The sequence below is a fragment of the Athene cunicularia genome (genome assembly GCF_003259725.1).
Source record: "Athene cunicularia isolate RWA chromosome 1 unlocalized genomic scaffold, athCun1 chr1_part2, whole genome shotgun sequence".
In the NCBI taxonomy this organism is placed as follows: Eukaryota; Metazoa; Chordata; class Aves; order Strigiformes; family Strigidae; genus Athene; species Athene cunicularia.
The window spans coordinates 56,127,736-56,152,112 of NW_020799092.1; the positions used below are offsets into that span (position 1 = coordinate 56,127,736).

Below are 24,377 nucleotides of genomic sequence, written 5' to 3' on the forward strand. Positions count from 1 at the left end.
CCATGACATTCCATCTTGCACAGTGATTGAGATGGAAATTGTAAGTGATAGGCTTGGGTTTTAGCATGCTTTTCAAAACTTCTGTCACAATTGTGTTTCAAGATGCTGAGATGTAAGCTACGATCCCAGTATTTCCTTGCATTGTCTATAAATTTGCTTCCAACCCAGCTAACAATATTTCAGTCTGGATTGAAGAGCAGGAAGAAATAGTCAAGTAGACTCACTTTGCAGAAGGAATAAAAAAGCCATTAAACAAAGTCAAAGATGTACAAAGCATTTTCCATAATGCCACTAAAGAGAGATATATTACTGGGAATACGGATTAGAGGACAAATTCTAATCATAAGGTTCAGATATGCCTGGATGCAGTAGCTATGCAGGTATCTATCTATTTATTAATTTATTGTGCTAAATAATTTCTGACCAACAAGAATTGACACTACTTGCTACTTGACACTACTTACTACTCTTGCTGTTTACAAGGACAAATTTTGGTAAAATGAGAAATCTAATTAATTAAGTTAGTTGGACTAATGCTCTTAGGAACCTGAATGTAAAATAAAGTCACAACTTCTTCAAGTAAGGGACTGAAATTTGTTTCCTGGATAGCAGGAGAGAAACAGTAAGAAACTTTGGAGGCTCTAGGACTACCAGCATGAACAACATTCTCTGAAAGTTTATTAGAAATGACAGCCCCTTTAGAATGGATTAGTTAATGAAAACAAGCTATGCATTGGAGGTCAAGAAGCAGATAGAGAAGAGAGACTTGACAAAATCAGAGTTAGACGTCTGGATAAATACTTGGTTTCAGTTTTCAGTAAAAGGGCAATGTTTAATCTGGGGAGTTGAATTTGGACCAAAAGGTGGAAATGGGATTTGCAATATCTGAGGTGGCAACTATATGCAAAAAACAGCCTAGCTGTGGGCATGTAACTGAGCTAAGATCCTGTTTCCCCTAAATTTCCTGTACAGTTTGTGCAGGGACACATACACCACCCATGAGTCAGTCCATCTAAAATCGGAGTATTCAACTAAGTGTGAAGGTTGAGTGAAAGTGTAACCGAGCTGGACCAATGCCACCCCATGCATACAGACTAGGTGGGACCAGACGTCCCATCTTAGGGTTTAGGAAGAACTGGCTGAGAAGCTGGAGATCTGGTAATGGCCACTGGCAGTGGTGGTGGCATGTGACAGAATAAATGTCACTCTTGGTTAAGAAGGAGAAATGGGAAGTCATTGATACCATCATCAGTTTGTTATCTGATGACAGTAGTCTTTAGAAACTATTTTGAAGATTTAATTAAAGATACAGTTCTTACAGAGTGAATTCACTCAGATTTACTGACATGAGGGTTGCATCAGACTAACCCAATAACTGTGTTCAGTGATTTATTTTCCAGACAAAAGTAATGTAGAAGATCTCATTTGTCTTCAGGAAAGCACTAGCTGTGGATCTGTTTCGGAAATTATATAAATGAAGGAGATCAGGATTATTACAAGAACTGTAAACTAGTTAATGAGCTGGACAGAAAGGAAATGGCATTAAGGTGCAAGTATTAAGCTGTGGAGAGACTACTCAACAAAGATTAGATTTGTGGCTGAGCTCATTTTAATCTTTTTTAAGTGCTCTCAAGAAAGAAAAAAAAGTTGTGTTGAAGAAATCTGCCAAAGGCACAAAGCTGAAAGGCATGTTCGCATGGAGGGTGCTGGGAGTTGAAAGGTATTAGGTGACTTCAAATGCCAGATATAAAATAGATTTCAGTAACTGAAGGGCAAAGGCTTGAATTTAAGGACAGCTAAGAATAAGCCCTGTTGTAATTATCTCCTCTGTTAGAAATGGCTAAGATGAAGGAAAGCTTGGCTGACTGCTGCTTAATCAGAGGGTGACTATAAGATGTGACTGTGAAGAAAGGACCATATGATCCTAGGATGTATTAATCAGCATATTCCTAATATAGATAGAAAAGTATCAGTGCCTTTGTACGATGTCCCTGTGAAACATCCACAATGCTATGTACATTCTTGTCAGTCAGGAAAGATTAATTTGAACACGGATGTTTTCAAACATATGTGAACAAGGAGAACATATGTTAAGAAAAAGGCTTAAACATGGATTTTCTTTAGTCCTGGAGAACAAAGGGTGACTGGATCTAAGGTAGGCCTGTATAAATTAATGGGGAAATCAGCTAGGAAAAAGAACTATTTAGAATTTTAAACTAATAAATTTACAAGAACAAACTGGTCCATAGACTTAAAAATGTGTTTTCTGACCACCTGAGCAGAGAAGTTCTAGTGGAGGAGATGAATTGCCTATTAATTAATTGATCCTTGACCCATTTAAAAAAAAAAAAAAAAAAAGAAGAACAAGATGATCCCTTCTAGTCCTATGCTCCTTTGAAAATTCTCCAAGACTGCTACTAGCAACCTCTGTCTGAAGTTCATGAACTACAGGACTTGATTATTTCACCTAATATATATAATTATTGATATATAATTAATTATCATGGATCTTCCTACTAATTTTTTTGCAAAATCTATAGATAATTTCTCATAAAAGACTCAGATGTTAATGTCTGATTATTGTTCCTCTTTACTTGATGCTACTGATTTACATCTTTCAAATTCCACAGTCTGCTGCTCTTTGGAGATCAATCATTATTCGAGGAACTTCAGTTTTTGTGTTGGGCAACCCTATACAGGAGGAAAGAGTTGAAGAGTCCAAGAATGCTTTCATGATCATATTTTGTTTTCATAAATACAGGTGATCTACAGATTTCAAAATAGATTTTTAAAGGTAGAAAGAGCTATTGTGTCCATTTAAAAAGGAAGCAAGTGGAATCACGTGTTGGAATGATGTCAGTAGTACAAGAGCAATAGAATCTAGAGCTCTATACAAGAAGTGTCCTACCATTGAAAATTATATCATGGTATAACTTACACGGAAAAGAGACTCACTGTTCTGCCTAGGAATTAGGAATAATTTGATTTCATTTGTTTTGATAGCTATTAATTACCATTAGAATACTGTTTGTTTTGATTTGTAGATGAGGTCTGTCGGACGAATATTTAAATTCATTGACATGCCAACAGAAGAGACGAGAAACATTAAGCCACAGAAGAAAAACCAGCTTTCAGATGACCTTGTAATTGAAAACAGGCATGCAAAGGAAGAGAAGAACTGGCCATCCGGGGGCCAAATGACTGTGAAGGACCTTACAGCCAAATACAGTGAAGGAGGAGCTGCTGTGTTAGAAAACATTTCCTTTTCAATAAGTTCAAGGCAGAGGGTGAGACATTGTTTTGCTGTGTTTGATCTGACTTCTATTCAGCTTAAGTATAAAAATATCATTATAAACCTCTTCATTGACGGAAGAATAGGTTGAGTTCAGTGAGGTTTTGTAAATTAAGTTGTTGCAAAAAAAAAAAAAAATCATCTAAAGCACCTAGAGAATGGAAATCTCTTGTGTCTCTTCTTAAAAAGAGCTCATCAGTAGGATTATTGGCCACAAACCAAAAAAAGGCAAGGAAAATCTGCCTCACCCTAGAAATTTATACCTTGGTGAAGCACAGTGGGGATGTTTGCAGGCCATGAAAAACAGAATATACCAATAAAATACATGTGCAGTAGTTCCCTTAGTTGTGTTCCTATGGATGAAGTCATCTGCTTTCTCCTTGTGGGGAGAGCGAAGCTTCCTGGAGTGCGCAGGTGCTGGGGGCAGCCTGACCCAGGTGGAGCAGGGCACAAAAGAATACCGGCTGCTGTGCCAAGGGTAACGCACCGCTGGCTCTGGTGTTGGAGGGTGGAGGTGCTGTCTCGCTCATTTGATGAGGGCTGTATGCCATCGCAAATTATTATATAACAAACCATAAACAGCTCTATTCTTTAGAAGATTGACAAACCTCTAATGTTCATGCGTGTTTGGGGTTGAGTTCAAGAAAAAACTTTAGTTTCAGGACAGCAGTTAGTCAGTTTGCTTTAAGTTCATGCTGAAGGACCATCATTGGTGGGGTGGGAAGAAGGGCTCACTCGGTTTCCTGAGCTGGAGCCATGTGGATGAAGAGGAGATTTTAACTCTCCTACACTGATGAGAAAGCAGTTTCAGTGACTGTCCTTGCCATGAGGCAGCTCTTCACTCCTAGTTTGGATAGCACAAGTTTCTGCCAAGCTTGGTAGAACTGTCTTTGTTTGCATGAACTGAATGTCTCATCCACTAAGTTTGACGGCACCAAAAATTCAGAAACCAGGGGTCTGACTTCCTGTAGCACCATCCCGAAACATCTCTGCCTTTGGAAGAGAGGCACTTGCAATTCCTGGAGAGTAGAGGTGCAGTTGCAACTGCAATCTGCTGGATTTACTTCCTGGAAAATCCCTTGGAGCAACAGAGTATGGGAAATGGAAGATAGTTTTGTATTGTACAGAGAGGGGGCAGAGCCATTGAAATGAAAACCCTTGTTTCAATGTCTGTGATTTAGGAACTCAGTCCAATTTTGGTGATGAACCCTGGACTCAGAGGTAGCATTTCCAGAATTGGAGCATGCTTCTTAATCTGGAGATGATTTGTCTCTGCCCCGTAGGGAAGCACATGTAAAACAAGCAGGAAAGGGGAGAGCTATGCTGAGGGGGTGGAATGGAATGGAATGGAATGGAATGGAATAGAATGGAATGGAATGGAATGGAATAGAATAGAATGGAATAGAATAGAATGGAATAGAATAGAATGGAATGGAATAGAATGGAATGGAATAGAATAGAATAGAATAGGAATAGAATAGAATAAGAATAGAATAGAATAGAATAGAATAAGAATAGAATAGAATAGAATAGAATAAGAATAGAAATAGAAATTAGAATAGAATAGAATAGAATAGAATAGAATAGAATAGAATAGAATAGAATAGAATAGAATAGAATAGAATAGAATAGAATAGAATAGAATAGAGATCTGTTGGAAAGGACCTATAATGGTAATCTAATCCAACTGCCTGACCAATTCAGGGATGACCAAATTAAAGCATATTAAAGCATGGGTGTTGTCCAAATGTTTCTTAAACACTGACAGCTCTGGGGCATAAACCACCTCTCTATGAAGCCTGTTCCAGTGTTTGACCACCCTCTTAGTAAAGAAATGCTTCCTAATGTCCAGTTTAAACTTCCCCTGGGGCAGCTTTGAACCATTCCTATGTGTCCTATTACTGGATACCAAGTTGAAGAGATCAGCACCTCCCTCTCAGGTGGTGATCTATCCTCAGGAAGCTGTAGAGAGCAATGAGGTCACCTCTCAGCCTCCTTTTCTCCAAACTAGACAAGCCCAAAGTCCTCATAGGACGTTCCTCCCAGCCCTTTCACCAGCTTTGTTGTCCTCCTCTGGATGCATTCAAGGACCTTCACAACCTTCTTAAACTGTGGGGCCCAGAACTGCACACAGTGCTCAAGGTGAGGCTGCACTAACACTGAGTACAGTGGGATGATCACCTCTTTTCACTGGCTGATTATGCTGGGCTTGATGCACCCCAGGATGCAGTTTTCCTTCTTGGCTGCCAGGGCACACTGTGGACTCCTGGTGAGCCTGCTGACGACCAGCACCCCCAGATCCCTTGCTGCAGGGCTGCTCTCCAGCCATTCTTCCCAATCTACATCTGTGCCCAGAATTACTCCATCCTAGGTGCAGAATCTGGCATTTCAACTGGTTAAATTTCAACCCATTAATCATTGCCCAATGCTCTAATCTATCTAGATCCCTCTGCAAGGCCTCTTGTCCCTCAAAGGCATGAGCAGCACCTCCCAGTTTCATATCATCAGCAAACTGGTGCATTCAGCTCTTACATCCAGACTGTTGATGAATATATTGAACGGAACTGGCCCTAAGATTGAGCCCTGAGGAACACCGCTGAGGACTGGCCACCAGCCAGCGGTCGTCCCATTCGCTGCAAGCCTTTTAGCTCTGCCCTTCAGCCAGTCCTTCACCCAGTGCACCGTGAACCTGCTCATCCCAGAGCTGGACAATTTGTCCGGAAGGATGCCATGAGGGACAGTATCCAAAGCCTTAGTAAAATCCAGTAAAACTACATCACTGCCTTCCCTTCATCCACTGGGCAGGTGACCTTATCATAGAAGGATATCAAATTAGTTAAACGGGGCTTTCCCTTTGTGAACCCATATTGAGTGTGCCTGATGATTGCATTATTCTTTAAATGCCTTTCAATTGTATGCAGTATGATCTTCTCCACAATTTTTCCAGGAACTGAGGTTAGATAAACAGGTCTGTAGTTCCCTGGGTCTTACCTCATGTCTTTTTTGTAAATTGGAAAATAAATCTACCCAATGAATAGATTGGGTCAGTGCAACACAGCGCAGACTCTTCATCTAATTCAGAGGCCTGAGGTACTGTTATGGACAGGATGCCAAGCAGCAGGAAGAATTCCCTTCTTCACCTTTACATGTATATTGTCACTCTACAAAAGTAGTCCACGCTCAGGACATCATTAGCTGTGTAAAACCCAGCTGTTGGAATAGCAGTATCTTGGCATTTGCTGATGGTTACTGCAGATATTGCTTGTTCCAACAACAGGTCAGTGCAATCTCACAAGGGAAACACAACATTTAAAAAAAAACAAACCTGTGTATTATGTTTCTTCCCGCCTAAGAGAGAAGAAAAGGCAGCACCGTCTGGGCAGGTTGAAGAATTGCATTGCTGCTTCAGGGTGGGCAACAGTTTACAATAGTTTACTAGAGTGATTCAACTGTGCTCCCTACTTGGTTTTTGTTTGCTGGATGGGGTTTTGCTGAATAAGGCTTCATAGCAAAAGAAAGGGGAAAGGCACAAAAAGCTGGACTAATCAGTACAAAATAACATATAAGGAAATTTCTGTTCTTCAGCTAAGGGGAAACTAACAGATTTTTCATCTTAGTTAATTCTAACAAAGCAGTCTGGCCCAGTGTTTCATTCAGCCCTTGCTGTAGGCTTTTATCATTCCCAAATGAACAACATTTACTATCCCATTGAGATGCATTTGGATTGTTCTCCACTGCTGAGATTTCAAGTGTTTCTGCCTTGGCCTGTGGTTAATATGTCAGTAATTTTAAATGTTTACTTTTATGATTTGCATTGCAGGTGGGCCTTTTAGGAAGAACTGGTTCAGGAAAAAGCACTTTACTTTTTGCATTTTTAAGACTGCTGAATACAGAAGGGGATATCCAGATTGATGGAGTCTCCTGGAACACAGTCAGCGTGCAGCAATGGAGAAAGGCATTTGGAGTGATTCCTCAGGTAATGAGATTATTGTAATTTGTATGCCGTTTATTTTCATTGGTTCTATATCCATATGCACATAATTACCTTCAAGCTGGAAGTTAGTTGTTTTATGTTGATAAACAGAAACAAAACACAAAGATTTTGTGAAAAGGGGAGTGAAATGGATGGATGCAATGCACAGTGAACTACTTTTTGAGGGTTTCTATGACACACAAGAACTCTTCTAGAAATGGGAAGGTACAGCACACTCAAACAGAAGTGTTCGTAGCCTGCTTACCCCTTGGACCTCTGAAACAGTTTACATGTTGATTCAAAGTAAGATATTGCCACCTAAAGAAAAAAAAATCAGTCAGTGGTGTTCTCGGCTACTGTTTTCTAAAGCCCTACATCACATATCATTGGTAAACATGTGGATACTATACATTGCCTGCTTTCCCTGACGCTGCTAGCAGAATTACTGCTTTTCTCAGATTTTACTAGACCACTAGTTGATCCCTAACTTGGACTCATCACTTTTAGCTGTCACCTCTCATTACTGTCATGATGCACATGTAAGGGAGCACTTCAGTGTTCTTTATGCTTGCAGCAGTCCTGGCATACAGGAAGTAATACCATTTCAGAGATGAAGGAAGCAGCTCCTCACACGGGTTTAGGCTCCTTAATACTCTGAAATAACTGGAACAAGAAAAATAGTCTAAGGAGGAGCAAACAATTAAACCTAGGGCTTCTGAGTCCCTTGCCAATGTCCCCACCACTGGACCAGTGTCCTATATTAGTTACAGCTCTAGTTTATCTGTCTCAAAAATTAATATTATTGACTGCATGCAGTAACACTGAAAAGTAATTGATCACTGTAAAGGTAGGAATGAAAACTGATGGAATTAACTATCATTTTAATGTCATGTTGTGTATTTTTGTTGTTGAAAGCTCTCAGTCCTTTTCAACAACACTGATACAGGAGTAACATGTATTGGCCTTCTCTTCTTTGACAGCTATACACTGGATAGTTCTTCGGCTACCAAACATACACAGTCTTCCATAACAATGATGATAATTCCTTTGGAAATCTTGTGAGTGTGGGAGATTAAATTCAAGTAACAGTTGACTGTAATCTTACCAATGAGTCACTTGTGGTATTGGGAGGCAGAGGGACATAGCTGCAAATCAACCTGCCACACTGTGAGAGGACACGCAGTCTGTCCCACTTTTATCCATCCTTGAGGGGTGGCTACTAGCCCCAGAGACTAATTAAGTATGGTTTGATCCTTGGTCACCCACAAGGAGTGGGATAACTAGGTTGACCAATGATCTCCTTTTGAGTGTCAGCTGTCAAATCCTTATTGTGCTATTCCCCCCATCCCATCTCTACTATAAAGGAGTTGCCAGCTGCTTTCTGTGCATATTGCTTTGTTCCCAGATAGTCTACTGTTTTAGAAAGCTGGTATGCTGCAATGAGCATATGTGTGGTATAAAGCTGTTGTGCATTGACTGCATGAGCCGTTGGAGAAACTCTGGGACAGGCAGCTGATTTAACTGAAAAATATGCTGTCAGGTTTACATTTTCAAAATAGTGGGTTTTTTTTCACAGCCATCATAGCAGAGCAGAGATCTGTCTTCACTTTTACCCTCTTTTGGATATGTAGGTTAAATTCTGCTTTTTACTACAATACAACAAACCAAACTAATTGTAGTGAAGTCACTAATATGACTGTCACTCAGTTGCTATATTCACTTCTAATCTCTTTCAGTGTCATGGAGGTGGGATTTAACGCTGACTGAGGTGTTCCTGATGGCATTGTCTTGGCTTTGGTAGCTGTTAAAAGATGCTGAAATGCTCATGCTGGAAACACAGTGGCTTTGATTTTGCAAACACAAGAGGGACTCAAAATACCATTTTTATACTTAATGATCAGTTTTAAGTTGTGATAGCTTCCATGTCAAAAATGTTATCCCAGCATAACCTGAGTGGCATTTATTTAAAGTAGGCAAGCAAAGAAGACACAATTCCTTTTTTGTGCATTTCCACAATCATGCTCTGATATTAGCTCAAAGGCAGCAATTTTCAGCACTTTGACCTTGCCAGAACAGACCTTTTCTTCACTGCTAAGTTACACCCTCAACAAAACAGAACCAAGAGAGTGGTGGTCAGTCCACTGGTTAGATTTGTTTCTTGCCTGAGCTCTACCAACAACCTGATTGGTCATATGCTGCCTGCTGAGCTGAGGCTGGCTTGGCAAGCTGCCCTTTGATAGCTGACCTGTCATCACCCTTTTTGTCCTCTCCTCAACATTTTCACATCTATCTATTCCTGTAAACTTTTATTTCTTTAATATTGCTGGTTCAGTTCTGCAGCATAATTGTTGCTTGCAAGTATGAAAAAAAGTCACCCCTTCAGATAGAGGCAGCTGTGCAGTGAACTGTAAATGCAGCAGCATCTATTTAGTTTGGAGGACAGGTATGTTATACAGCTGTCCTCCAAAACAATAGCTGTATAGAAGAAGGATGCTTTTACCAGAATAAGCTATGTTTCCGTTGCAAAATTTTCCTGTACAGCCAAATACAACTTTCTGTATTCCCTGTCTCTCCCATAGTTATTCTTTTGCTCTCAGCCCTTTCTTCCTTTGGGATATGGTTGCACAGCAAGGTTTCTGCTTTCCATCTCTAGCCATCCTTGGGAACACATACACTGAGGAGAAAACTGAATGCGTGGTAACAAGTAGCCTCATCCCAGTGAAAAATATGTTTAATAATTCTCATAGCTCACTATAAAGTCAGAAATGGTATAGAGAACATCATTCTGCAGCCATCAGCAAAATGTGGGAGACATTTATTACATGAGCACTGTAACTTGCCCTACTGCTAGTGAGGTGCACATTGTTAAAATTACACATTTAGTTCAGTTTGGAAGTCCCTGACACATGGATCAGTGCCAAAAAATCCCAGCCCTCCATTCGCTGGAAAGTCACAAGAGTTGTCAACTTGTTTGCATGCTTCAGCTTGCAGCTTCTGTCCCAAAGCTGTGCCAAAGAACTGCACATTATGGCTCAAAAGTTCCCACATTCAGAACAAAATGAAGTTTTCACCAGCACTTTCCCAGCAGAGAAGAGAAATTGCATATGCCACCCTGCCTTTCCCAGCGAAACAGTAGGAGCCCTTTGTTCTCTGCCGTTCACCTACAGCTTCAGAATGGAAAAAAAAAAGTTGCCTTTCCTTTCCTAGGAGGTTGGCCTATGGCAACACCTGGATTTTTGCTGTCTCTAGCAAAGCCTCTCCTGACAACACAAGAACAGGGCTCTACCTGAGGCATTCTTCTTCATTAAAACCTTCCACCCCACTCCTTTCTTCCCAAGTTTCCCAGTTTAGAATAAAAGAGCTTTTCCTCTGTGGGAACCTCACTGACGTGCACCTGCACAGCACACACAGTGTCCTAAGACACTGCCTGCCGTCTGCTCCATGCAGGCGGTGCTGGAAAGGCCTGCAGGATGGTCAGAGATCATGCTGAGCTGGAGCAAAGGCAAAAACCTGTTTCTTTCAGTATCTTAAATCCAGCTGTCAGTGCATTGCAGTGGCAAGGGATAAATCATATAAAACATGTTTCCTGGAGCAATCACAAGGAAGTTCCTTCCTGTAGTTCCACACAGGGCTGCACTGCTGAAGCACAGCCTGACCACAGTGCTGCTCCTGAAGGATATTTGTCATTCTCATGCAGAGCAATTACTCCAGGAAACAGGCTGTTTGAAGTATAATCACAGCCCATCATCTCTTCTTTCTGGACAGTCCTTTCTGATGCTTCTTCTGCAAGAGTTTCTCCACCCCATTTCCAGGGTGAGGACATCCCGCTGCATCTGGTTTCAACACACTTAAGCTCTTTTGCGTACTGGTCCTCATGTAGATTGCACCCTGAAGTATTTAATGGAGTCAAATTGAGAAAATGCCTTTAGATATTTGCCTTTGAATGGAGAACAGGAGACCTGCAGTCAGTTTTCCATTAAAATAAATAAGGAGAAACCTGAGACCCATACGGTGCTCAAAGGAGGGGATGACTTCGGGTGTCTTCTTAAGTGTTACTCCACTGCATCCTGGCAGATCTCACACTGTTTTCTATGTGTGAAAACTCCGTATAGAGTTAAAATCAAGCTTAGCGTGAAGAATGAGATTACTACAGTTTGAGGGACTGCCAGCTGACAGGAAAAAAAAAAAAAGGCAAAGCACAAAACTTTTGCTCCTTTATTTTACTTAAGAAGTGATATTTCACAACTTTTATCTTTGTAGTTCCAGTTTTTCAGTAGCTATCTCACTTTGTTCATTTTATCTGTGTGTGTCTGCCTGTCTTGTCTCCAGCACTGTTTCATTGCCTCTCACGCGCTTCAGGGCTGTTCACTTTTGGAGGTCGTGGGTGAGGCTGTTTTGCAGCGTGGCAGGGCACTCTTGCAGAGCACGGCTCCCCAAAGGTCGTCCCACAGGGACTGGGTTCCTGCAGGGCATTGAGACAAGTCAGTATCACCATACTGGGGAGCATCTGCTGCAACCAACCCATGCACAGAGCACCTGGGACATTAACTAACAACCCTACACGCTCATTTGGGGCAGTATATAGGTGATTTTCTGCATCATGGGTTTAGTGTTGCCAAGAGCACATCCCTTGTGTTTACCGGTAAGCTCTATGGAAGGCAGAGGTTTTAGCAACTTCAGAGAACATTACAGAACTGGTCCCAAAACCTTGCAGAAAGTCTTCATTGCTCCTGTGTTCGTATTCTTGTTTGTAAATATTTTAACGTCAGTGTAAAACCTCTAAAGGACACTTACCAAAACAAAACCTCTAACTCTGCACCTAATACTATAATATTCACATAGCAATTTGATTTTCTTTCATGTTGATATTGTTGTCATAATATATATGAAGCAGAGAAGGCTACATGGAGGTCATACTGTTGTTACTCTAACTTCTCTGTGCTTGGAGCTGGTGTCTGGTTCCAGCTGATGGTGTGTTTGTTCTCCAGCCCTGTGGCGTATGGGAACAAGGTCCATGGGTCTCACTGAGAACCTGCACACAGGTTGTCTTTTGTTGCAACAGCAGCTACTCACAGCCAGCATACTCATTCCTTAGCAGCCTCTTGTTAACTGATCCTCTACTCTTCTGTATGTGTTTGCTTAGGTACTCCATGGTCTTGGTTCTCCACATAACACTTAAATCACTTAGGAATCTTATTGCCACAACCTGGGTGTATCCCACACCCTAACCAATATGCAGAGTCTCTAGCCACTGAGGGGGGATTAATGCCCTTCAGAAGGGTTGATTTACAATATTTGGGGTGGCCAGACCATAAACATGACCATATTTATATTCCCCAGTGTTCTGCTTGTGAGTGGATGTCAGGTCTGAGAAATTATTTGTTGTATGATCACACTCATCACCCTGGGTGAATCTGAACAAGTGACCAAGAAATAAAAGGTTTGAAATTTGCTGCTAGCCTCCCCAGCCATCTATCCCCCCTTCCAATGTTCTCCTTATTTCTACTTCTGTATTTATAAACAACACACGAGTTTATGGGATTCACTTTTTTTCCCCCCACTTTAGACTTTTAGCTTTTAAGAATTTTGGGCGCTTTTTTCCTGCTGCTTTTATAAGTGGACTCTAAACTGCCCATCTGACTCACATGGTATTTACTCAGGTGAACCCTATGTGGTTTCTAATGAGCTGGGAGGAAGGAGGTGTTGAAATGGAGAGACAAGTAGCAGAATTTAGGACAATTATATATTTACCTTGCGGGGGAAAAAAAAAAAGTACTTTTGGCAATAGCTTGCTTTTAGTGCCCTGCTTCTTGAAAGCACAGATACTAGGAATAACCAGTTTCTGAAGAAAGTAGTTCCCTCTACTTCTCTGCCTGCCACACTTCAGCAATGGTATTCAGCCCTATCTTCTTTAAAACTGGTTTGTTCAGTTAACTATTCTTTATCACTGAGAAATGAAAATACCTGTTCCATTAGTTAAATGTATGTCGCTCTAAGTGTGAACAAACCCACGTCTGACACTTTCCACAGTGTTATTATTTCCACCGCACCCACTACTTGTAAGAATCTAATCCTGCTGCAAATATGGTGCCCTGCTTATGGCACCTATACAGTACAGGCCATGGGAAAAGGGCTGTACTGTACTTTACTGAAGCATTCATTGTTATTAACAATCATGATTATAAAGAGTCTGCTCTTTCCCCTAGTCTTTACCAAAAGTGCTTCAATGACTTTTAGCTGTGTGCGCTGCTGCCTCCGCTACAGCTCGGTCAGTGCGGTGTTGGCAGTGTGGTGAAGGTACCGTCGTACTTAAATCCACCCTGCTGACTGCAGGGCACCACGCTGCAGCTGCTTGTCTCCTCTGGTCTCTTGAATCAGTTACTTCCTTCTCTCTTACACCAAATAAGTTATTGGCAATGGCTTACATATCTTAATTAAGCAAATTAATTAATGTAATTTATTTTCCTCTGCCGCATTTAAACTTTTAATTAATCATAATTAAATGATTAATCTAAATGAGTGTATAAATCACTTGAAATCTGATGAAAGGATGCCAAGCTCCCAGGTTAGGTCAGGTGGAAATTGTAGTAGACTAGCAAATCTCTGGGAAAGTACTTGCTAAGTATATTCTCTTGGCCATTTTCTGCTGGTACGGCTAGTCCTTCACTGCTTTCGGTAGCGTTTGACTACCAGGACTCCAGGAAATTATGTGACTGTGAATCTCTGGCATTTCAACATGTTTTTCTCTAAATAAATATTTTCTTTAGGAAGACAAAAGAAAAGAAAATAATTGTCTCAAATTTTTCCTCTTGGTATTTGTTCCGTATGTACAAGGAAAGAGCAAGCAAATGGTAAGGCACGCACTTACATTCTTTGAGAGCAAGTTCTCCCTGCTACAACCTGCAGGTGTACCTCACGGCATAGAAAGCAGCAGCTTGGTTTTATCTCATAAGAAATATTGTGCAACCTCAGTGTCCCTTGAAGAACCTAATTTCCACCAGAATTTGATACACTCTCCCCATGTAAAAAGAGATTAAACAAATATTTAACTTTGCCTGAGTCATTGCTTTTTGAGCTACAAAACATATACCTAAGGGATGTTCACTTAAATCTGCTTGCCTAAACTGATGAGAAAAGCAGAACTAAGTTGTAAACTTCAGTGCAAGAAGGATGCACTGTCAGTGCCAGGAAAGGAGGTGCGGGACAGAGCAGGGAGAGAGCATGGGCCATAGCATCAATCAGGGAAGCCTCAAATAGGAGCAGATTGTTGCTGCTACAGTCATGAATCAGGTCATGCTGCGTCACATCTCAATGACGTGACAGTGAGAGAGAGTAAAAAGTCCTCTTTTGAGTAGGACTGGGACATGATGAATTGTCAGATTATAGATGCTGCTAATATATATTTGGATACAAACGATTAGAAAAATTCATTGATGAAAACAAACTTGGGACACTGTCCCTGAACACCGACAAATGTCCAGGATGTTTTTTTGTCTCAAAACAAAACTGTGGGAAGACACGCTTTGGGTCAGTGATCTTATTTTTGTTTGAATATGTTTCACATAATAAAGAATCAAAAATGGTTTTAAAAAGGCTTATTCAAAAATGAAAATACAGGCAATCTTTTATCCTCAAAACTGTTGAAATGTGATTTTTACTGATTTTCAGACAAGTTTGGGTAAGTTTTTATTAAGACAATTGCCAAAACCTGAGCATAAGGATTTTTAAAATCACTTTTTTTGGAACAGTGTTTTCCAAAATTTTTCATAACCTCTGATAAGCTCTATGGCATCAGGTTATTCTTTCTCTGTAAGCTTTACAATTTACAATACTTTTCACGATGTTTCAGGATATCTATCTACCTGTGTCTGTATATCTTTTTTCTTGTAGAAAGTGTTCATATTTTCTGGAACTTTTCGGATGAATTTGGATCCTTATGGGCAATGGAATGATGAAGAAATATGGAAAGTTGCAGAGGAGGTAAAACTGTTCAGTGTTATTTGTATCCCTCTGATTAAGTGGTTACAGCAGAGTGCAGTGTAGGTCAAATGATTGTCATATGTTACATTTATATAGTCTTAGAAAAAAAAGTGTTGACGAAAGATAATGCTATGCTATGAACCATGTTTCCTTATTACCTAATAAAAAGGCGCCTTTGTCAGATATTCAGGGGAAAAGAAAGATAAACTTCCATACAGCACAGTCTGGGTTTCCTCATGCAGTGACTTAGTGTAGGGGAGGTTTTATGTTTGGCTTTGCTGGGTGTGACCCTGACAGAAAAGTGGAGGAAGCTGATACAGCAAAACGTCCTGTAATCTTTTCTCATTTTAATGCTTTGGCAAATATACGAAATCTATGCAAGGCATTTTTCTATCAAAATATGTAAAAATTATTAGTAAACATTTTGGAGGCCAGAAAAAAAATGCTAAATGTCTGTCCTAGAAATAAGACTGATGTTACTGCAATAGGAAATACTTATACTCAGCTTAGAAAAATCTTTCCTCAAAGTATTTTCTAGTTATTGTGATTTTCAGGCCAATGTAAAGCCAGCTGAGGCTTATGTACTGCTTGTGTCACAGGCAGCTGCCTCTTCCATGGAAAATAAGAATCATGGAATATTAGATTTTATGAACCTGAAGGTTTCCTTCTAATTTTATGTTGAGGTTTTAGTATCACTTTTTTTTTTTTTTCAAAATTAGGAACCAGATTTTTCCCAATTCTGTTTCCACTTTGAGCTGAACCCTGCACATTACCATTGTCAGGTGCCAACTGTTAGCACTGATAGTGCTTAATAGGTAGCACAGGTGTATGTAATGCCTAGAGATAATGCAGGTGAGAGTTATGTGAGGGAAGGAGCTGCAGCCTAGAGCACAGATTTCTCTTTCCAGGGTAGGGATGACCTAAATAATACAGTCTCAGTAATGAATGGTGCCGTTTTCCTTGTTCATAGCAAGTCTCAAGTATCAGAAAATGCTTACAAGTGTGGGAGTTAATCTGAAAGCTTCCTCCTTTCCCATCCAGAAGGTTAACTCTGTCTGTGCTCTCTCTCTCTTTTGGGTTTATCTAATTTCTTCCCTATGTACGGAAAAGAGGAAAGTAGACACTTTCTATTAGTAATTTACTGTCAAATAAAAACATCATGACATTTTGGATTAAATGATGTGAAGGAGCTTTTCAGCCGGTCCTATCAGGTTGCTCAGTGCTGTGCTTCTCTGCTTCTCTGAGGCTGGGTAAAAGATGGAGTGTGGTTTAACATCCCCTTTCCTGAAAAAGACAAGCTCTACTTCTGCTTTTGAGGATTATTCTCACTGTGCATGTGAATTCAGCCTGGGATTTTAAAGAGCTAAACCTCATTTTTAATGGCATGAATAAAATTTATTTTGAAGTGTTTATCATTAAGGAGTTTGGCAGATCCATATGTATACAGAGTTTTTTATTGCACTGGCGAGAGGGCAAAACAAATAGAAAAGAAAAAGAGCTGTAATACTCTTTAGTAGTAGTGATGGGATAGATTACAAAGTTCATGCTCTTGAATTCTGGCTTGTAAGTGACAGCGAGTCTGTGTAACTTTGGGAGCACAGCACAGAAGGAAAATGAACTGTCAGTTTATCCCTGATCCATGTTGGCTGCTGAGGATATAGAGGATCCTGCTGAGATCAGCATCAGCTTTTTATGCTCCTTGCAATCAGCTGCAGAGAGCAAGGCATTGTCTGAACAGATGTCAGATGTTTCATTTTTTATTGTCCCCATATTTCAGCACCTGAATCTGTCAGGCTTGTGTCAACTTTTGAGGCTAAGTTTTACTCTTGCAGTCAGCTGTTTGGACCCTACAGGTACACAGAGAGACCTTACGCAGTTTTAAGAAGGAAGCACCTTTTCCAGCCATTAGTTGCAAATTTCTTTAAAGGACACAATGTATTGTGTTCAAAAGAGGAGTGAGGAACAAAGCAGTGGCCTTAATTTTCTTATAAATAAAATAATGAACTCTTCAGAAACTCAACAGATGTACACCCACACCACAGTTCAATATGGTTTCCATGTAAAATGGAAACACAGAGGAGGAATTCCGATTTTTTTTTTTTCTCCCTAGAATGAAAATGCATTGCAGATTGGTAATATTTCAGAAATTCAAGGGGGCTGTTCATAAACAACTCAGGTTGCATCGCATTTTTATAATGTCTTTTGGAGCAGTACAACTCACATATGTTTCCTAGTTCTCATCTTTTACAAAACTTTTTCTGTAAATTCTGCTGATTAGGCCAAGGAGCACAGTTGGTTTGGACCTGTGGAAGATGTGAAGCTTTGCTTTGGGGTGTACAAAATACATCTCCCAGTGAGAGCAAAAAGGAGCACTGAAAGAAACAGTCAGAAGTCATCTTCTGGACTGGATTCTGGTTTCTGGTCCAAGAGCTTCATTTGGCCGGGCACCCATCGAAACGTTTTGTCAGCAGCGCTAGAGGGAAGGCTGTGATGCCATTAGTACGAACAAGGTGCATGAGACATTTGGGGCAGCAAAAGAAGCAGAAGGAAATGGTCTCAGCCATAGAGATGTAGGCCATGGTGACCTGGGGACCTGAGTGATTGTCTCTGTTGCTGTAATGTAGCATGTGAATTTTGGTTGTTTCTTTTTACCCTCCTAGTAACCAGCTGCCTGATTTTCTTACAAAAATCACAGTCCTTACCATTTCCGATAATGTATGTTGCTGCGGGATGAAGTTTCAAATATATTGGTTTCTCCAGCGTGCTAAAACAGAATGTTTTGGTCAAAATGCCAAAACTCATTGTATGTGACAAACAAATGAAGCATTAACTCTCAGCTTCCCAACATATATCCTAGTATGTTGTAATACTCAAATACTCACTCAAAGTGCTTTTCACATCATCCAGCTACTAGCTTGCAGCCTTTATAGGACAGATTCTTTTCATAAATTTGTAAGGCAAGGAAATTAAAGGCTTTGGTTGCCATACTGAAATTCAGCAGTAACTGTATCTCACTGATTTTTCCTCTCTTTTTTCTTTGCGGCAGGTTGGGCTGAAGTCCGTAATTGAGCAATTTCCAGGCCAGCTTGATTTCGTTCTTGTGGATGGAGGCTGCGTCCTCAGTCACGGCCACAAACAGCTGATGTGCCTTGCCCGGTCAGTCCTCAGCAAAGCTAAAATCTTGCTGCTCGATGAACCAAGTGCTCACCTGGACCCTGTGTACGTTTTGATCATTTGTTCTGTCTTCTAATATGAAATAAGAAAATCAGTGAGGCAGTACCACCAAAAGAGACCTTCTGTAACTTGTCTAGTCTGTTACTAAACCTGATTTCAGTAATGTATATTAGTAATTCTGCATGGGGGATCAGGGAAACCTAGGTACGACCTCAGCTTTATGGCTGATATGCACTTTCACAGCAGAAATGCAGCAGACGGAGATGCTGCAGAGTGTTGGTGTCCATGCACATGAGCTTTACAACACGCAGTTAGACTATTAAATACCACCAGTAAAGTTATGAGCTGTGCTGGCACATATGTTGCAGTCTAAATACTGATGCTTGATTGCCTTTCAGAACTTCCCAAGTGATCAGGAAGACTCTGAAGCATGCGTTTGCCAACTGCACGGTGATACTCTCTGAACACAGGCTGGAGGCAATGCTGGAGTGCCAGCGATTTTTGGTGAGCTTTTCTTGTAGTCTCACATACTGTTATTTTCATCACATTTGATGAACATGCAAAACATATCAAGCAGAATTGGCTGGATTGATGAGGGTCAGCTGGGGCAGTTGAACAACCTGCAGAAGAGCAGCAGGCTTCTGTTTGGTCTTTCATATGAGCTGTCTTAGACACCTGTGTTCAGATGAGCTGGGTCACATTATGGAAGAGCTGGATTCCTTCTTTCAGCCAGGACAGTTGTGTAGGTTACTAGCTGCTGATCCAAGTGCCTTATATTGCCAATTGGCTCAGGAGCTCCAGAAAAATCCCAGCATCTCACAAAGCCTTACCATTGCTAATGCAGAAGCAGCTGCACTTGCTCTTGAGCAATGGGAGGCTCCATGGGGCAGAGGGGTTTCCTGAGAAAACATCTGATTGTCAGAATCACTGATTTCCTTCTTCAAGCCACTTGAATATTCCTTTCTCATTTAACCAAGGTGACAAAGTATTGGAGTCCTGGGATATTTCCTTTGTTATATAAAAATGATTAGTAAAGGAAATAAAAGGCAAGTTATGTAATTGTTGTCAAAATAGAGGTTCCTTCCTCTCTATTTTCTTGACTCTTCCATCAGAGAGGACCTTCATTTTATTAGAAGAGTGAAACATTGTTTTGCATGTGTACTTGTTTGGGTGTATTAGCACAGCAGGAGGAATACAGCCTGAAGTTGAAGCAGGCTAGTCATTTGGCAGGTTGTATGCCCCTTTGGACGTGCAGCTCCTGTAGGAGTGCTGGAGTCCAGCCTTGCCGCCAGCCCGCAGCCTGCTCTGTGCCCGGCTGTGTCGGCAGAGCCCTGGCAGGCAGGCAGCCTCGGCCCAGAGTTTTCTACCATCTGAATGACATTTTAACAACAGTGTTGCTGAAAGCTCTTTCCCATCAGAGCTGTGCCCTCATCTGAGACGTGCTGTCACTGCAGTGCCAGTGGAGGAGCTGGATTTTGACCTGTCTGCTGCCCGGCAGGGGAGTCTGGCACAGCCGTACGGGGCAAACCTGTTGTTTCCTTCAAACACAGGCCAGCAGCGTTTCCTTGTTTGGCAAGAAGAAAGCAAAGAAGGCCTGCACCTTCCTGGCAGCCTTCTCACTTTGCTTGCAACGTAACTCTGTTTTCTGCAGTTAACACTTTCTTAACCTGGCAGTTCAGCAGGGCCAGGGAAATGCCGTGGCACCTGGACACTTCAACAAACAATCTCTGAGGTAAAAATCAAGTTGCAAGGAGAAACCAGCAAGCGCAGTGGCACTTTGGAACTTGACCAATAGGCATCTTTTCCACATGTTAAAATTTTAACATCTGTTTTTACGGTTGTAATTAGAAATTGCAAGCTGTAAACCAGGCTTTTCCTGTTTGAAGATATCTGATATGTCCTCATGTCTCGTCCCTGCTCTGTTAGTTGTGTTAGCTGAATTCTGTCATCACCATCATTTCCCATCTAACAGAGCGATATGTTTCTTCAGGTAATTGAGGACAATAAATTGCGGCAGTATGAATCCATTCAGAAGCTGCTGAACGAAAAGAGCTCCTTCAGGCAAGCTATCAGCCATGCTGATCGCCTTAAGCTGCTCCCGGTACACCACAGAAACTCCAGCAAACGCAAACCGAGACCCAAAATCACTGCCTTGCAGGAGGAGACAGAGGAAGAAGTGCAGGAGACGAGGCTGTGAGAGGCAGTGTGGGCATCCTCTTTAGGGAGCGAATCATCATCAGTGTCCCACAATGACAGCACCCGTGTTTCTGAACCTGCGGGAGCCATGCACAAACTGAACCTTGCAGGAGGTGCTCACTGCAGTGACTACATGTGCATTTGGGAATTTCTTCCCTTCCATGGTTAATTGTATGCATTCTTTGAAGTTTTGCCACTTTTAATGGTAAAACCAGACTTCCTTTGAAAAGCTGCTTTCAGTTGGTACTAATGAGATGGCAAGCAGAATAACCTGCTTTGGCCGACATAATCATTTCATAAAACTTTTAGAAATGTTCTTGCTGGGGTGAGAGATCCAGACAGCAGGAAGAATGTGAGAAAAATAATCAAACTTGGGTGGAAAATAGAAAAATCAAAATGTAAAAAGCTTCCTTGGATTCACTTCCTGCAAACAAATTAAGGGACAATATCAGCATGGTGCACAGAAAACTTCCTCCTCTTTGCTTTCCATGAAGCAACTGTAATTTCAACTTAGCAGAAAAGGCCAAATGCCCTTTCATAACAACACACCACTCCACGTGCATAGATGAGAATGAAGGAAGAGAGGATATTACCTTGCAAGCCAGTCAGCGTCTCTCATATCTGCACGATTAAGGGAGAATTTCCTCTTAAAACCTAGGAGACTGTCAACCTGACCCGACACTTACAGCAGGATGAGTGCGGGCTGACATCAGCATCTAGCGAACAGTAGGACTCCTGGAACCCTAATAGTCTGCATAGGTCTGGCACCTTTACATGCTTCTTACTCTGGCCTAAAACAAAAAGAAGAAACCTCTCAGAAGTAGACTTTAATAATGAAATTAATTTTTATACTCTTCTGGTTTGCAGTTTTACGATGAAACTGAACTTTCTCTAGGATATTTTATTTATTTTAATATTGTTCCAAACATTTACTAAGGAAATTATGTATTTTAAAGGTGATTATGTACTATAAAAAATATATTTGTACAAAAAGTTTTATATTTGGATTATTGGGGGTGTTTTTTGCTACTAGTCTTTGATGTCACATTATGATAGAGCTGTTAAAAACAAGGGCAGCCCCAGAGTTAGGCCAGGTACTGTTCAATGCTGTCTTTGTGCACTAAAGTATTTTAATGATGCAAACATTTTACATTATTTTTTTCTTTAAATAAAAAAAAAAAACAACAAAACCAACAACCCAACTGTCTGGTACAATGTTAAAACACCCCCCACCCCCCTCCCGGTGTGGATACTGCAGACCTATTCTGGTCCTTCCACTTCGGTCATTGCTGCCTGTCAAATACCTTCTATTAGGTATTTCTTCTAATAGAAATACCTTCTATTTCTTGCAAAGGCCCATCGGTGAAACGCGGGGCTGCAGGCGGCGCTGGGGGCGCGGTGGGGCACTGGGGATGCTGCTGCCGCTGGGCCCCTCTCAGGCCGGTTGTCCCGTCAGGGATGCTCTGGCCAAGGAAGGTCTGTACAAAGAGCTCTTGGCCGCTACCAGGCTGTTGGCAGCTCTGCCACACAGAGGTTTTGCAAATACGAAGTGGTTATAAATGAGCTTTGCATCTCACTCTGCTTGAGCCCTAAAGCTGCGAAGAGCAGCACATGCGAGTCCTGGAAAGAAAGTCTTTAAGGCATTATGTAGGCACAGTGGCCATGCCCCAAGCCTGTGGCAGCACCCAGTGTGGCTGGGCACCAAGTGTGGAGCTGCTCGCTCACTCTGAAGCAGCTGCTTACCCCTTCCCACTCTTGTTTTCCTCTAGCTCTGTCCCACATTACATATTGTCAGCCCCTTGTTACATATTTCCTCTGCAAATATACTTCTTCTGTCTTACCTTTTCTGGCCCAGACCATCATACTGTGCTTTTATTCTTGTCCACCTTCTAGCACCGACCTGGATCTCTTTCCTTTCTGTCTGCAAGAACATCTCCTTGCTTTGCCTGATTTGCTCCATGAAGTGATGCCTGTTGCTACAGAGTTCTAGATACCCTTGAGTCTCAATTATGCCATGTCACTCTTTCTCTGACACTAAGTTCTGCCTGCTTCGGCCTTTGTAACAACTGAAAACCAACTGTATATTAAAGCAGCATCACTTTTGAATCCTATCTCCATTCCCCTTACTTACTCAAATTGTTCCACTCACACTGTGTATCACTTTTCTCACACAGCCAGCTCACTGTTTGTACAAGTCTCTGCAGTGTATGTGGCCAAGCCTGGCCAGGGGGCCCGGGCTGCTGCAGCGTGGCCAAGCCCCAGAAGGAATGCCAAGGATCAGTCTTTTTAAGGATGCTACTCAGAGAAGCAGACATACCATGCGGGAGAATTTGTTATCTAAATAAACAAGATGATACAGAAAGATCAGCAGGAAAAAAACACTGTGTCAATAGAATCAGTGCACACTGCAAAGTTTGCACAATTAGTAGCATTATTTTTGGGGGTCATTGTTGCAGTTAGAAGGTGGCAAGTTGTTCCGAGTGGACAAGGAGACATTACAAAAAAGGAAAAGATGAATAACAGCAGGAACACAGGACATATGTGGAAGCTGCTGATACAAACCCCCAGGAGCACTTTGAAGGAAAAAATAAGTCAGTCCACTGACTGCTCCCTGCCCTGTAGCACCCTACTCAATGAGATAGCTTCTGCCATCAGTACCCAGCCACCACCGCTGTACTGCCTGTCCCAAAGAGCCCAGGCAAGATGCTGTGGAAATGCTTCTCTCTGCCCTCGGAGGGCAAGTGGGAAAAGTCCGGAGAAAACTGTTATTTTTTTCAGTCCAAACATATTGCTTCAGCTACTTTGGCGTTCAGGCTGGAACTGGAGGCAGGTCGGTACCAGCCTCCATAACGAGGAGAAGGACAGCATCTGCTCCCTATCAAAGGTCAAGAAGAGCATGTTACGTTCTAGAATAAACGTTCTTGTACTTGCTGTCGGTGGGATAACAGCTCCCAGGGCTGTTTGCCTGAAGCTAAGCTGGGAAGTTGTACATACTGTTCATAGTGGAAAATGGAGCACAAGAGGGAAAAAAAGGAAAGAAAGTGAGGCTATAACCTAAGCACGGTAGAAGAACAAACGACCTTCATAAATACAGGCTAAGCATTATATGAGAATTTTTCTTTTCATGTGCTTCACTTTGCAGACATTTGATAAAACAGATAGGAAAAACTACTCAGCTCAAAGCACTGTTACTAAATACACACACTTGTACTATTAAAAGGGGTGTGCGTGTGTACAATATACAGCCAAAGAGAAGAGCATGCTGATTCTAATACTACACATGAACATTTAATTTTACATCCTGCTAGGAAGAAACAAAAAAAATTTGAAAAGAGTGAAATTACTCTGCAGAGGATCTGTAGCCCTCCTTAAGTACAGAGAAGGGTGGCCAAGCACTAAGAAGCTCTTAGGACCACAGCCAAGCAAGGTTAGCCTAAACGAACTTGAACTGTACATATTTGTACATGCATACAAATCTCCATCTTTGTAAATCTTACATACAAAATAACTACACAAAGCAGCTTGATAATTGTCATTAGCAGGAACTGCTCAATCTCTCACTGGGGTCAAACAAGCCTGCTGTCCCAAAAAAACATTTTTGCTTTCACAGTTGCTTAACTGGTGTCTTACCAACTTTAGTATTTAATTAATTAAATATCTATTTCTAGAGTCTTTCTTAAGATCCACCTCCTCTATTTCCACAAGCCTTATATCCCTCAGCCTGTTACACCAGCATCAGAGCTGCTAAACACCTGATGGCCT

General features: G+C 41.4%; 1 protein-coding gene across 1 annotated transcript in view; it reads left to right on the top strand.

Annotated features, from left to right (window-relative positions):
- CFTR (cystic fibrosis transmembrane conductance regulator) overlaps positions 1-21,502 on the top strand; it is a 91,544-nt gene extending 70,042 nt beyond the window's left edge. Inside the window, exons 22-27 of the mRNA XM_026867912.1 lie at positions 3,045-3,287; positions 7,113-7,268; positions 15,156-15,245; positions 18,292-18,464; positions 18,818-18,923; positions 20,410-21,502. Of these exons, the coding sequence (XP_026723713.1) occupies positions 3,045-3,287; positions 7,113-7,268; positions 15,156-15,245; positions 18,292-18,464; positions 18,818-18,923; positions 20,410-20,616 (975 nt within the window). The 3' untranslated portion in view covers positions 20,617-21,502. The remainder of the gene's footprint in view (positions 1-3,044; positions 3,288-7,112; positions 7,269-15,155; positions 15,246-18,291; positions 18,465-18,817; positions 18,924-20,409) is intronic.
- The last annotated feature ends 2,875 nt before the right edge of the window (positions 21,503-24,377 follow it).